This window comes from Salmo salar, chromosome ssa02 (genome assembly GCF_905237065.1).
Source record: "Salmo salar chromosome ssa02, Ssal_v3.1, whole genome shotgun sequence".
Lineage (NCBI taxonomy): Eukaryota > Metazoa > Chordata > Actinopteri > Salmoniformes > Salmonidae > Salmo > Salmo salar.
The window spans coordinates 64,952,000-64,965,906 of NC_059443.1; the positions used below are offsets into that span (position 1 = coordinate 64,952,000).

The 13,907-nt window shown below is 43.7% G+C and overlaps 1 protein-coding gene across 2 annotated transcripts in view; it reads right to left on the reverse strand.

The window, feature by feature from the left end:
- Positions 1–13,907, reverse strand: part of rbm20 (RNA binding motif protein 20) — a 74,757-nt gene that overhangs the window by 19,882 nt on the left and 40,968 nt on the right. For both annotated transcript variants that reach the window (XM_045707939.1, XM_045707940.1), the window contains exons 2-5: positions 8,579–8,807; positions 7,392–8,327; positions 1,673–1,734; positions 433–545 (exon numbers count right to left, since the gene is read on the reverse strand). In XM_045707939.1, coding sequence (XP_045563895.1) covers positions 433–545; positions 1,673–1,734; positions 7,392–8,327; positions 8,579–8,807 — 1,340 coding nt within the window. The remainder of the gene's footprint in view (positions 1–432; positions 546–1,672; positions 1,735–7,391; positions 8,328–8,578; positions 8,808–13,907) is intronic.

Sequence of the window (13,907 nt, forward strand, 5' to 3'; positions counted from 1 at the left end):
TGCACTGAGATGCAGTGCCTTAGACCACTGCGACACTCGGGAGCCCAAAAATAAGTTGTACTCTCAAAATACTGTAATCTTTACTGAAAAAAAACTATAAACCCCAGACAAATAGTGTAAAAATACAAGTTGCACAATTAGTATTAGTAATTTACATCGGTATTACAAGTTTTATTCGTGTTTTATAAGTACTATATTGAGATGATATCAACACATCAAGTTAGCCCGATCTGCTCCCTACTCCCTAGATCGAAAAATCCAAAATGAGACCCATGCCATGCACCCTGCAGTCTAAAAATAGCAGCAGTTCCACCCCCATCTACTGCATATCTACCACATATCACATATTTCCCCTCTTAAAAACACCACAAAATTGACCTTCAACCTCCAACCCGAAGTCTTTGAGACACAGACACACACACTCCAACCTACCTTGATTGGCGGTGGAAGAGTAAGCCATGGAGTTATTCACTCCGACGTTGTTTAGGCATCCTTCAGACGACCCGGCGGGACCGTAGTGGACGGCTCCGGCTGTGATTGTAGCACTGCGGACAGAACCGGACGCCACGAGAGGCTTGTTTTAGTTTCCTGACTAACTGATTGAGTGATCTGACTACCTGCACTGCTCTGTCCTCCCTGGCTAGTCTATCTTGCTGACTAACAGAAAAGTAAACGTATGAAAGAAAATTAAATAAAGAATTTTGCACACTCTATATATAGTATATCCCAATGATTTAATGGGTATTAATTACACCAATGTTTTGGGCATTATGGCCCTTCTGCAGGGACGCTACCGGAGACTAGTTTTAGATTTCTGACAGACTGACTGACCACCCTCCCCTCGACTGTCCATGCCTGGCTGTTGCTATATCTTGTGACGGGGGACCTCAAGTCTCATATTCAAAAGCCATTAAGGCTGTATATGGAACACAAGTGTAAAATCAAATGCCTCGGCTGTCCGGGGGTTTTTACTTTGGGAATAACGGATGAGATTAGATTAAGGTGAAGACATGACGTAATGGTCACAAGAGTATAACGATTAAACTTACAAAACAAGGACAGAAACTAATACATGAAGTAACTCATCCTCTTTTATAAAGCATTTTATAAAGCATGTATAAACAGGTATAATGGCTTAATTATGAATGTTATTACAATTTTGTAGCCTATATCTGACTGTAACGTACCCTAAGAACAAACTTTCAGTGAAGCACATGCTACACAACTGCTACACAACACAAAAACACGTTTTTGATAATACTTTGCAATAAGGTACACTTTCTAAAGCGTTTCTAATTATGTTATTAATGATTTATAATGCATTTACAAATGATTAAATAACCATTAATGTAGTTATAAACCCTTTAAACTCTATATGAACGGTACCCTATTGTAAAGAGTTTTTTTCCTTATATCTGACGTCAAAACAAGATCAAAACAGAACACATTTAAGAAATAGTTTTAGCCTATACTCTATCTAACAGAAAGGCTCCCTCAATACTGTACTTCACAACCCACAGTATGAGCGGAGCACGTTACACATTACTCATTTGTTGTCAGTCACTCCCTATTCCTAGACAGGAAACAGAAAGACGTTTCTAGATCACACAGAAGCATATCAACGTGCTGTCTAATAGATTTGACCTCCCTATAACTCATCCTTATAACTCACCCTTCAGAGTACAGCAAGCGGTTCTGCAGGTGTAGTTTACCTTTCACGTGCTGGTCCCAGTCCTGAAAACACACATCCAACCAAACCCAGTCAGATAGATAGACCCTGACTCACTGAACGCTAACCCCTACCTCAGTGCACCCCCTTTGAGCACAGCAACATTCCCCCCCTGTGTGTCTGGCCCTGATCATGGGTGGCTGGACTATAATTAAAGGGGCAACGACTTGGAGCGGAGAGCAACTGCTTCTGGAGCAGCTACAGTTAGTCTGGTCTCAGATCTGTTTGTGCTGTATAGCCAACTTGTCATGCCAATGGGATATATGAGTCCCAAAGGAGTTGGCTAGACCACACAAACAGATCTGGGACCAGGCTAACTGTAGTTGGCTCTGTGGTGTAATGATGTTACAGCCTGCACACCACAGTAAAACTAAACTGTTCCTCACACCCCCATTCAAGGAAGAGGCCATTTACAGTTCAGTTCACACACACTAATGAACTAGTAGTTGTTGAGCAAAGGATCTATTACAGAGCTTAACATTAGAAAGAGCAAGATGCAAAAGGGATTGAGTTCAATATTTACACCATAGAATTAGGAATTAGTATACTAGAATCTACATGAACCTTCTTATGATGGGATAAAGGTCAGCCATTTTGGTCAGGAAGTTGATCAACCATGGTTTGCCAGTGTTGTGATAAGATATTGTGTAAAATAATGAATTTGAAGAATTTATCTGCACTGTGTTTGTTAGCTAGCTAGCCAGCCAGTTTTAGAGGAATGATTCCAATAACTTTTCAAATTTACTGCCAATATGCCAACATTCCATTCAAACAATGCAGTCAACCCACAGCGAAACACTGGCTGAAATCAGTTGATGATAGGACTTAGACAAGTTGTAAATGCAACAAGTACTGATTGTATCATATAATAGCACTCACAGCATTCCAAGAAAACTGAAATTGAGACATTAATGGTCTGTTTACATATATTTTTGTCACGCCCTGATCTGCTTCAACTGTCCTCGTGCTTGACTCCACCCCCCTCCAGGTGTCGCCCCTCTTCCCAACTATCCCCTGTGTATTTATACCTGTGTTCTCTGTCTGTTTGTTGCCAGTTCGTCTTGTTCGTTCAAGCTAACCAGCGTTTTCCTGTCAGCTCCAATCGTTTCCCAGCCTCTCTTTCCTCATCCTCCTGGTTTTTGATCTCTGCTTGTCCTGACCCTGTGCCTGCCTGCCTGACCTCTCTGCCTGTGTCTGCCTGCCGTCCTGTACCGCTGCTCCACCTCTGGATTACTGAACTCTGCCTGTCCCTGACCCTGAGTCCGCCTGCCATCCTGTACCTTGGCCTTACCGTGGTTCTTTCGACCCCTGCCTGCCTTGACCTGTCTTTGCCTGCCCCTGTTGCGGCAAGAAACATTGTTACCTCAACAGTCTGCACCTGGGTCTTACCTTGATCCGTGATAGTACGAACTGGCCATGACTGACCCAGCAGACCTGGACCAGCTCCGCCATGCCATCTCCTCCCAAGGAGCCGCCATTGGTAGGCACGAGGAGTTGCTTCGCGGTATGATGGAGGGGTTCCAGGCCACGGCCGAACGTCACGACCAAGCATTGGACATTTTGCGGGAGCATGACGGTAACCTCCCAGCCCCTCTGTAACCCGGCTGGTAGCAGCGCCGTCACCCCGGTTTCCCGGGAACCACGCTTACCTCCACCATAGCACTATGATGGAGATTCCGGAACCTGCCAGGCCTTTCTCTCCCAGTGCTCCCTCGTTTTCGAGCTGCAGCCTTCTTCGTTCCCCTCAGACCACTCGAAGATAGTGTATATTATTACGCTGATGTCCGGGAGGGCACTTGTCTGGGCCACAGCGGTGTGGGAGCAATAATCTGCCATCTGCCTCAGTCTGGAGGTATTCGTGGCGGAGGTGAGAAAGGTGTTCGAGGCTGTGGTGTCCGGGAGAGAGGCTGCCAAGAAATTACTCCAGCTTTGGCAGGACACCCTTAGTGTGGCAGACTATGTGGTGGAGTTCCGCACACTAGCAGCGGAGGGTACCTGGAACCCGGAAGCGCTGTTCGACACATTCCTGCATGGATTATCGGAGGAGGTAAAGGATGAGCTAGCAGCCCGAGAACTACCGACGGATCTCGACTCACTCATCGCTTTAACCTGTTATGGCTAGGGAGCAGTATTTTCATGGCTGGATAAAAAACGTACCCGATTTAATCTGGTTACTACTCCTGCCCAGTAACTAGAATATGCATATAATTATTGGCTTTGGATAGAAAACACTCCAAAGTTTCTAAAACTGTTTGAATGGTGTCTGTGAGTATAACAGAACTCAAATGGCAGGTCAAAACCTGAGAGATTCCTTTACAGGAAGTGGCCTGTCTGACCATTTCTTGAACTTCTTTGCCATCTCTATCTTTTACAAAGGATCTCTGCTCTAACGTGACACTTCCTACGTCTTCCAAAGGGCGCTCAGAGCCCGGGAAAAAACAGAATGTCGTCATCCCAGCCCCAGGCTGAAACACATTATCGCCTTTCTCAAGTGGCCGATCAAGGGACTGTGGGCTTAGGCGCGTGCCCTGGCCGCCCCCGTCTTTGTGATTTTTCCTCTGTTTGCCGAAAAGGAGATTCCCGGTCGGAATATTATCGCTTTTTTACGAGATAAATTGCATAAAAATTGATTTTAAACAGCGGTTGACATGCTTCAAAGTACGGTAATGGAATATTTCGAATTTTTTTGTCACGAATTGCGCCATGCGCGCGACCCTGATTTACCATTTCGGATAGTGTCTGGGACGCACGAACAAAATGCCGCTATTCGGATATAACGATGGATTATTTTGGACCAAACCAACATTTGTTAATGAAGTAGCAGTCCTGGGAGTGCATTCTGACGAAGACAACAAAAGGTAATCAAACTTTTATAATAGTAAATCTGATTTTGGTGAAGGCTAAACTTGCCGGGTGTCTAAATAGCTAGCCCGTGATGGCTGGGCTATGTACTTAGAATATTGCAAAATGTGCTTTCACCAAAAAGCTATTTTAAAATCGGACATATCGAGTGCATAGAGGAGTTCTGTATCTATAATTCTTAAAATAATTGTTATGCTTTTTGTGAACGTTTATCGTGAGTAATTTAGTAAATTGTTAGCAAATTCCCCGGAAGTTTGCGGGGGGTATGCTAGTTCTGAACGTCACATGCTAATGTAAAAAGCTGTTTTTTGATATAAATATGAACTTGATTGAACAAAACATGCATGTATTGTATAACATAATGTCCTAGGTGTGTCATCTGATGAAGATCATCAAAGGTTAGTGCTGCATTTAGCTGTCTTCTGGGTTTTTGTGACATTATATGCTAGCTTGAAAAATGGGTGTCTGATTATTTCTGGCTTGGTACTCTGCTGACATAATCTAATGTTTTGCTTTCACTGTAAAGCCTTTTTGAAATCGGACAGTGTGGTTAGATAAAGGAGAGTCTTGTCTTTAAAATGCTGTGTAATAGTCATATGTTTGAAAAATTGAAGTTTTTGTATTTTTGAGGAATTTGTAATTCGTGCCACGCCTATCATTGGATATTGGAGCAGGTGTTCCGCTAGCGGAACGTCTAGATGTAAGAGGTTAACCATCTGGATCGATGGTCGGCTGCGGGAACATAGGAGGGAGAAGAGGTTCTATTGCAGTCCCAATTGCTCACTCAGGGATCCCACCCTGCAGCTGATAAACTCCGTAAGTCCCCGAAAGGATCCGTGCTTACCCGAGTCCCTCCAAGAGCCTCCGGAGACTGCAGATTCACCTCTTCCCGAGCTGACACAGCTCGACAGGGCTAGGCTGCCTCCAGCCGAGCGCGTACGCAGACTTGGAACCCAGAGTTGTCTGTATTGCGATACTGCTGGTAATTTTGTGTCTACTTGTCCCTTCAAGAGAGTTAGCTCATCCGTTGGAGTGAGTACACTGGTGGGTCTGAGAGATAATTGTTCTTCTCCCCTTACTCGCCCCCCTTTCTATGCCACCCTGCTGTGGGGCGACCTGTCCAAGTCTCTCCAGGTGCTCATCAACTCGGGGTCCGATGTGAGTCTCATGGACAATACCCTGGCGTCCGAGCTGGGCATCCCCACTCAACCCCTCCCCATTCCCATGGGTGTTAGAGTGCCGGACGGGCGCTCTATAGGCTGGGTCACCCACCAGACCACCCCCGTCAGCCTACGAGTGTCAGGAACCACAGCGAGGCTATCCAATTCCTGCTGGTTGAGTCTCTGCAGGTTCTCGTGGTATTGGGATTCTCTTGGCTCCAGCGACACAAACCCTCCATTGACTGGGCTGCTGGTGCCATTGTGGGCTGGAGCCCGTCATGCCACACTCGTTGCCTAAAGTCAGCTCTGCCTGCATCTTCCTGGGGGCTTGGAAATTGCCCCAGACCTCTCCGCAAGCTCCACAGAGTACCAGGACCTCCGGGAGGGGTTCAGTAAGACCCGGGCCACTGCGCTTCCTCAGCACCGACCGGTATCCAAGGAAGTCAAGTCTGAGGCACTGGCACGTCGCTTTAGGGCCATGGCTACACCCCCGGAAGCCACGACCTGTCCCCCCCGCTCCAAGATCACTAGCCCCTCTGCTGTTTGTCTTCTGTTGCCCTGTACCCTCCGTATTTTTCCTACCTTTTCGGTGTCTAGAGTCAAAAACATGTCTGACTGCCCATTGTCTTCTGTTTCTTGCCCCCCCCCCCGTGTCATTGATGGCCAGCCAGCGTACACAGTGAGACGCCTCCTGTGGATTCGACCACGGGGCAGGGGTTTCCAGTACCTGGTTGACTGGGAGGGTTATGGCCCGGGGGAGAGGTGCTGGGTTCCCGCTAAAGACATCTTGGACCCGGCCCTCATCACCGACTTTCACCGCCGGCACCCGCCCAGGTCGAACTCCAGGTGGCATCCCTAGAGGTGGGGGGGTACTGTCACGCCCTGATCTGTTTCACCTGTCCTCGTGCTTGTCTCCACCCCCCTCCAGGTGTCGCCCCTCTTCCCAATTATGTCCTGTGTATTTATATCTATGTTCTCTGTCTGTTTGTTGCCAGTTCGTCTTGTTTGTTCAAGCTAACCAGCATTTCCCTGTCAGATCCTATCATTTCCCAGCCTCTCTTTCCTCGTCCTCCTGGTTTTTGATCTCTGCTTGTCCTGACCCTGTACCCGCCTGCCTGACCTCTCTGCCTGTCCCGGACCCTGTGTCTGCCTGCCGTCCTGAACTGTTGCTCCACCTCTGGATTACTGAACTCTGCCTGTCCCTGAGTCCGCCTGCCATCCGCCTGCCATCCTGTACATAATTAAAATCAGGATTATGCCTCTACTGCCATTCATTCCAATCAGACTGGTTTGGATTTCTCCCTGACCAATATGGCTGCAATTTTCACTTCATTCTGGAACTTTGAGGGTTTATGACATAGCCCCTCTAGTAATTTAATAGGATCTCTATGGTTCGCACACTACAGTAAATTAAAATTGAAACGTATTGATGATATATGTTCACTAGAATAAAACCAAATGTTATCCAGCATCGTCTATGCCTGCATCTCAGTTTCAAAGAGCAATACATTCTAACCAAGCTTGTTCAATGTAAGTATTTCTCTAGTCTAGACTTTACAGGAAGTTACATGTTTCTCCACAGGAAGTGACATACTGCCCACAGGAAATTATATAATCCCCGTCCAGTGAGCTCCACCCACCTTGAGGTTATAGACCTTCTTCTCACAGATGGTGCACTGGTGGGGAAGGTGGGGTGGCGTCACAGCGTGGAAGTCATTCAGCTGGTGAGGTTGGAGTTGTACGGAACCACCTGTAGACAGGATCTCCTCTCCCCCCTGCAGGGGCTGCTTGTGGTATCCCACAAACCCCTTGGTGCCACCCATGCCTGCTCCGAACGAGGAAGTAACTCCCCCACCGCCGGAATACAACTTGGGGTCAGAGGTTGGTTCCTCTGGATTGTACAGTTCCTCTCTGGAACGGAATGGCTGCCCAGTCCCCATCCATACTGTGGCAGTATTGGAAACCATGTCCAACCCTTTTCCCGTGTGGCTCATGTTAGCTGGGCTTTTCCACTGCTGTTCATTAAAAGCGTTCTTGTTCTGATCGTTTTGATTCCCAACACCGAACCCAGCCTGTTGTTGTTGACTCTGACCGTTTTGTCCATAGAAGTCAATCTGAAAGCCTTGGTTTGTACTCTTTGCCTGAGTCATGATCGGCACGTACTGTCCTTGTCCCTCTCCGGCTTCACTCAACGCCACCGACGTCCCCCCTATGAAGCCATACTGGAGATGCCTATCCGTATCTGAAGGGTATGTTGAGCCAGTTTTCTTGCCGTAGTCTGATCCACCATGCTGGTTGGCCTGTTGCTGCTGCGGTTGGTTCCCAGAAACACCCCCACCTCCGTAATGGTTCAGCCTCACATTACCATGATTCTGGTTGAATCCGGCCCCTACCAAAGTCCCCAGGGCAGAGTTGGGGGGCGGTGGCGGTGGCGGCGGTGGTGGCGGTAGTGGAGGCAGTTGGAAGGCTAGGGCACTGGAGTGGAAACCACCACCAACTGCTTGGGTATTATTGACCATGGCCGAGGCGCGGAGCTGGTTGAAGAGGGGCTGGGACATGGCCACATTGGCGAGGACCTGATTGAGGGAGAAGATAGATGAAAAAACATTAGTCTCGAAAACAGCCGAGAGTTATTTGAAAAGTGTGTGAAAATAAATGTTTGCATTTCAGAATAAAATTCCCAGATATGTAAATACAAGAAAACCAACCAACCCTGTTACAGATCTGATTGAGGAAACTGTATGACACTGTAAGTATGTCAAAATAAAAGCTTGCATTCCAAAGTACCCAAAAGAATACAAGCAAACCAATAAATTCTGTAACAGACCTGATTGAGGATGCTGGCTGCGTTTGCAGAGTTTGCGTTGCCCCCCACAGCACTCTGGGCCAGTTTAAGGCGGTGGAAGGTGAGCTGGGCCTGGAGCTGGGCTAGCTGGATGCTGGCGGGTGTCAAGAGGAGCTGTGTGTTCTGGTGGGTCCCACCCCCACCACTCAGGTGGCCCTGGCCACCACCCACTGGCTGGGGCTTGTTATAATTGCCGTCTGACACGTTGGTGCTATAAACAAACAGAAAAATATGGATGAGAAAATGTAAACAACTATAAAACACAGCTTTTAATCAGAGGTTTAAAATGAATAAATAAATACATTATGTAGCCTTAACATTTAGCTTCTGTGGAGGAACTACAATTCGTATCAGGATCATAGACTGTTGCATTATAGAGGAACCAGTAGCAGTAACAGCTTGTTTCGCACCACGCATGGTTAAACGAGACAACAACGTTTTGCAACCAGCTGTAGACATTAACCCTTATCCACATACCCACATACCCACCCCAGACCCTTCCCGAAGGCACTTTGACTGGGCCCTGTCCTTTCGTGTTCTGATGAATGTGCTCACATGCTGGCTAAATTGAGTGTCTTGCACTATCAATCAAATCATCTGTAGAACCCCATGACTTGACACAGCCCAACCCGACCAACCATCACCCCCGATCCAACACTCTAGAACTAGAAGGCGAGAGACCAATTGAATTAGGGGTGGGCAAGGTCCCAAGAGAAAGTTGTTTTAGACATTGATGGACACGGCAGCTATGTTGTTTTCTCACATACACGAAGGTCTATAGCCCCGCATAAGGGACATTTTGTTTGTGAAACGTAACATCACAGCTTCTTCACAGGGTTAGTGTCTGCTGGGTTCCAATTCTGAAATATGGACAAGAGATTAATATAGATATTTAGATCGTTGTGGTTTTGTTCGGAACATGGAGAAGCAACTGAATCGTTGCGAGGATTAGCACCTCTTGGTTTGTGGTGCTACCGGCTTGTAGAGTTGTCATATGATCTTACGAAGACGTATGTTTCCACATCAGAAAGTCAACACGTCAGTGCTGTCGCTAAATTAGACATCACTTATATTATAGACCACGGAGTTGATTTTGTTATTGAGATTTCACCATTTTAACAACCGATCACATTTGAACGATTATATGCCATCATTATTCCATAGATTATTCAAATAATATTTTTCCATAGTAATAGTCTAACATCATACACAGTTAAAGTGCACCTGCGACTTGCATTTTTTAGAGACATCTTGATATTAGCATACTGCATTACACACTTCTGATAGTACACATGTCCCTCTGTGACCTAATTCAAACTTGGACAATTAACCGCTATGACTTAACGGTAACAAGATGACCTCATACTGACATCCTCATACAGTATTACTGTGTATATCATATCACTATGACTTTGGTCTTACGGTCACATGTTACTGTATAACATCATCATACTTTGTTTGCACCATGGCACCAGAGCTTCATGTTAAATTACATACTAGCTTGTACTGAGGCTTGTTGCCTACGGTGACGCTAAGACTTTAGGACCCCACAGCAGCTGCCCTTTTAATTGCCTGTCTGTCTTTCCATCCTGGCAACACCACACGCTAACTCTGTTGTAGTATACGTAGCCATCTTTAAAAGTCCTGCTTTACGACCTGCAAGCTGTAAAACCACACAAACAACAACTGCCCCGGTTGCCCCTCGTCGTCCTTCTGTTAGCTGAGATTAAAGTGGCAGTAATGTCACAATGATACCCTCTGTCTCAGTCAGAACAGACCAGACTATAGGCCTAGCTGCCCAGATCAGATGAAGCTGTTTATGTCATGTCACCCAGTAAACGGATAAAAACTGTGATTGTCACGGTATAGGTGGATAAGCAGGGTGACTTGTGCTAGAGTATAGGACAATATGAGAGGTGATTTATAAATACGGGTTTATAAAGGAAGCAAGGAAGCAAAAAGATTGAATAATTTAAATACTTTGCAGCATATTGTTGTCTTTCCACAAGATGCTTTGAGCACCAATACCAATATGTACTTTATTTAAAAGCTACGTAAGTAAGTGTTGAACTAGATCTCTTGGACACTTGACAGGGCGGTCAGCCCCCTGTGCTGCATGTTGTACACACTCTTATCAGTACAAGCACGCTGATGGATCATATAAACTCTGCCACAGCCAATGACTCGCTGCTAAAAATACTAGTCTCTCATCTGTTCTGACACACAGCCCTTAATAGACAAATATGGCCTTGGCTCTTACTGAGGCAGTTGGCTCTGAGTAGAGCAGACCTGGGTCCAAATAGTATTTGGTTCATTCAAATCCTTTAGCTGCTCTTGATTGAGCTGGCATAATGGGACCAATGGAATAGTCCCAAAAGTTCAAACACTGCCCACCTGGCATTCAGGGCAAAGCTCAATCAAACGGCTAAAGTATTTTAAATACAGAAAGTACTATTTGAACCGAGGTGTGGCTCGCTGAATGCTGCTAGCCAGGCCACAGACCTGTTCAGATCTTGTAATACGAAACAGATTTAGTAGTAGAGGTATAGATCCATGGATGAGTCTCAAATGGCACTTTATTTTCTATATACTACTACTTTTTACTATGGGCCTTCTTCAGAAGTAGTTTTCTACATTTATTTTATTTTAAGAACAAATTGTTATTTACAATGACGGCCTACACATAAGGAATAGGGTGTCATTTAAGACGCAACCCAGGTGTGAAGTCGTCCCGGACAGTAATTTATTCATTAAAATCAGGTGGTGGGATATTGGAGCGTGATATGATAAGCCATCATTAGATGCCCCCTGAAGAATGTGTGTGTGTGTGTCTGCCTGTCATACAATCATTAATAAATTCAAACCAGGTGTTAGGGGTATTGGAGCGTGATCGGATAATAGATCATTAGATGTGCTCTAAAGGATTGGAGGCCTTTACACCAATCAGAGATGGATACAGTGTATATTACACTGACTGATGACAATATGAATGTCACACTGTGAATTTCTCTTGGAGCGATCCTCAGCTGAAGATGACTACATATGGTAAGTTGCACTTATACCTGTGTATTAACTAAAGCAACAACGTTGTATTAAATAGTACCTAAGTAATTGCATTATAATTGAGTTAAACATGTTTTTTTTATTACAGAGGAATAAACTGTTGCTTTTAAAAAAACGCTGAGTCCCCTGTTGTTTTGCTAATGACCTTGTAACTGACTAGGCTATTAGGCCCAAATGCTTGTCTGAGGTCCTATTGTGTGTCTGCTGTCTGCTGGGAATCTCTTACCATGTCATAAATGCTGGACCCAGTCTCCTATACGCCAGAAAAAGACTCGCACACACAGGGTGACGTCATTGCTGCCTTAGCTTATGTCGCCACGGTTCAACAAGCTCAACCTTGAGTGTATATTTGGGGGTGTTCAGTTTTAGAAACACAATAACGACGTAGGGAGTGAGCTATTATTTTCAACAGGTACATACCGGTATGTCTAGTTGTACACCAACTAAAATAGAATTAGGATCTTATAAATCACTATATCAGAGACAACATTGTGAATAAATATAATACAGAAATACATCACAAATACAAATTATTAATCATCCAAAATAATCTTAGCAATATCCAATCCTATACATATAATTCAACCGAATCAGACTAGTTTTAACGTGTGAAATTATTTCATGCTCCTGTTTTTAATGGTGTAACAATGTGGACGGGACGGTGTTGTACTGTGGGTATGGCCACATGCTTCATCATTAATTAGTAGTAGTTATTATAAACAGGGAAGGGCGGAGAGCTCACTGGCATTGTTATGCTGCATACAGGTGTTGGATCTTCATTTCACCAGTATTGTCAAAGCAAAATAATTTTAGTCCATAATGTTGCTTGATTATTGGTTAGGCTATTAGCTGGCCAAAATTAGGCTACATGAAAACTGCAATACTGTTAGTGTAACCCACCATGTGTTAGTGTGGGTTTTCAGTGAATTCATATCAGTCATGAAGCTCATCTGCATTTCCTGAGGTGCATGAAAATTCTCATCAACAAAAGAGTGATCAAATTAATATCCTACATCTGTACGTATATGGTAATATGTGATAATATGTTAAACGTTGGAAATGTAGTTCATATAAGCAGTCATTTAAAGAAACAGGATACTAATAATGTTAATGATGTCAAATTGCCCTAAAGTGTATGCGTTCAAAAACTAAAATATAGTCACTATTTTGTATATTCATTTGAATTGGGTTGTTTCTCTCAACATGCTGAGAGAGACCATATTGCAGTCTAACTTTTACTAACAGAAAACAATTAAGCTAATAATAATTTATTAGCTAATTTTCCGTTTACAATTTTACTAATAGAAATGTGCAGTAATTGAAATAAATGAACGATAGACATATTTGTATTTGTGCTGCTACTAGGACACAAATATTATACATTTTATAAAGTTTATATAAAAGTATTTTTTTTAAATTATATATTTTGTTTAAGTATATGTCAACATTTGTTAACATATACTTAAGTTATATGTATTTAACTTATACTTACTGTATACACTGTGTGTTTGAAAACACTAGGAACACCTGCTTTTTCCATGTTCCCTGTGGAACGCTTTTGACACCTTGTAGAGTCCATGCCCGGACAAATTGAGGCTGTTCTGAGCGCAAAATAAATGGGGTGCAACTCAATATTAGGAACATGTTCTTAATGTTTTCTACACAGTGTATGTTATAAGTATAATTATAATAGTATATGTTTTGGGAAAAAGCTAATTGATTGATTATTATTGTTTGATTATTGGGTTCTACTTAATTCAATAACTTACATTTACACAAAGAACAGTTTATGTATTATGAAACACTAATTATTTGAATGTATTTATTTATTATGAAACACTAATTATTTGTCCAAACAATGCTTCAAGCAAATGTGTTCCTAGCAAAATGGAATATTGTTGTGTAAAATATACTGTATACAAAAATGCTACTCACAAAGTCAAACAAATTCTTAATGAATCATTCTAAATGAACAAAATCTTAATGAATCATTCTAAATGAACAAAATCTTAATGAATCATTCTAAATGAACAAAATCTTAATGAATCATTCTAAATGAACAAAAACAAACATAACCCAGCAAAAGCAAGTCCCTCTATCTCCGCTCCAGACTTTCCTTCTCTCTCTCCCTTGTTCCCTCTTTCCTCCCATGCAACACAAGACACTATTTGGAGCAGCTGGTTCCCTCTCCTCTGTGTGTATAACCAATTTGTCATGATCAGACTTCTCACCAACATTCAAACACACA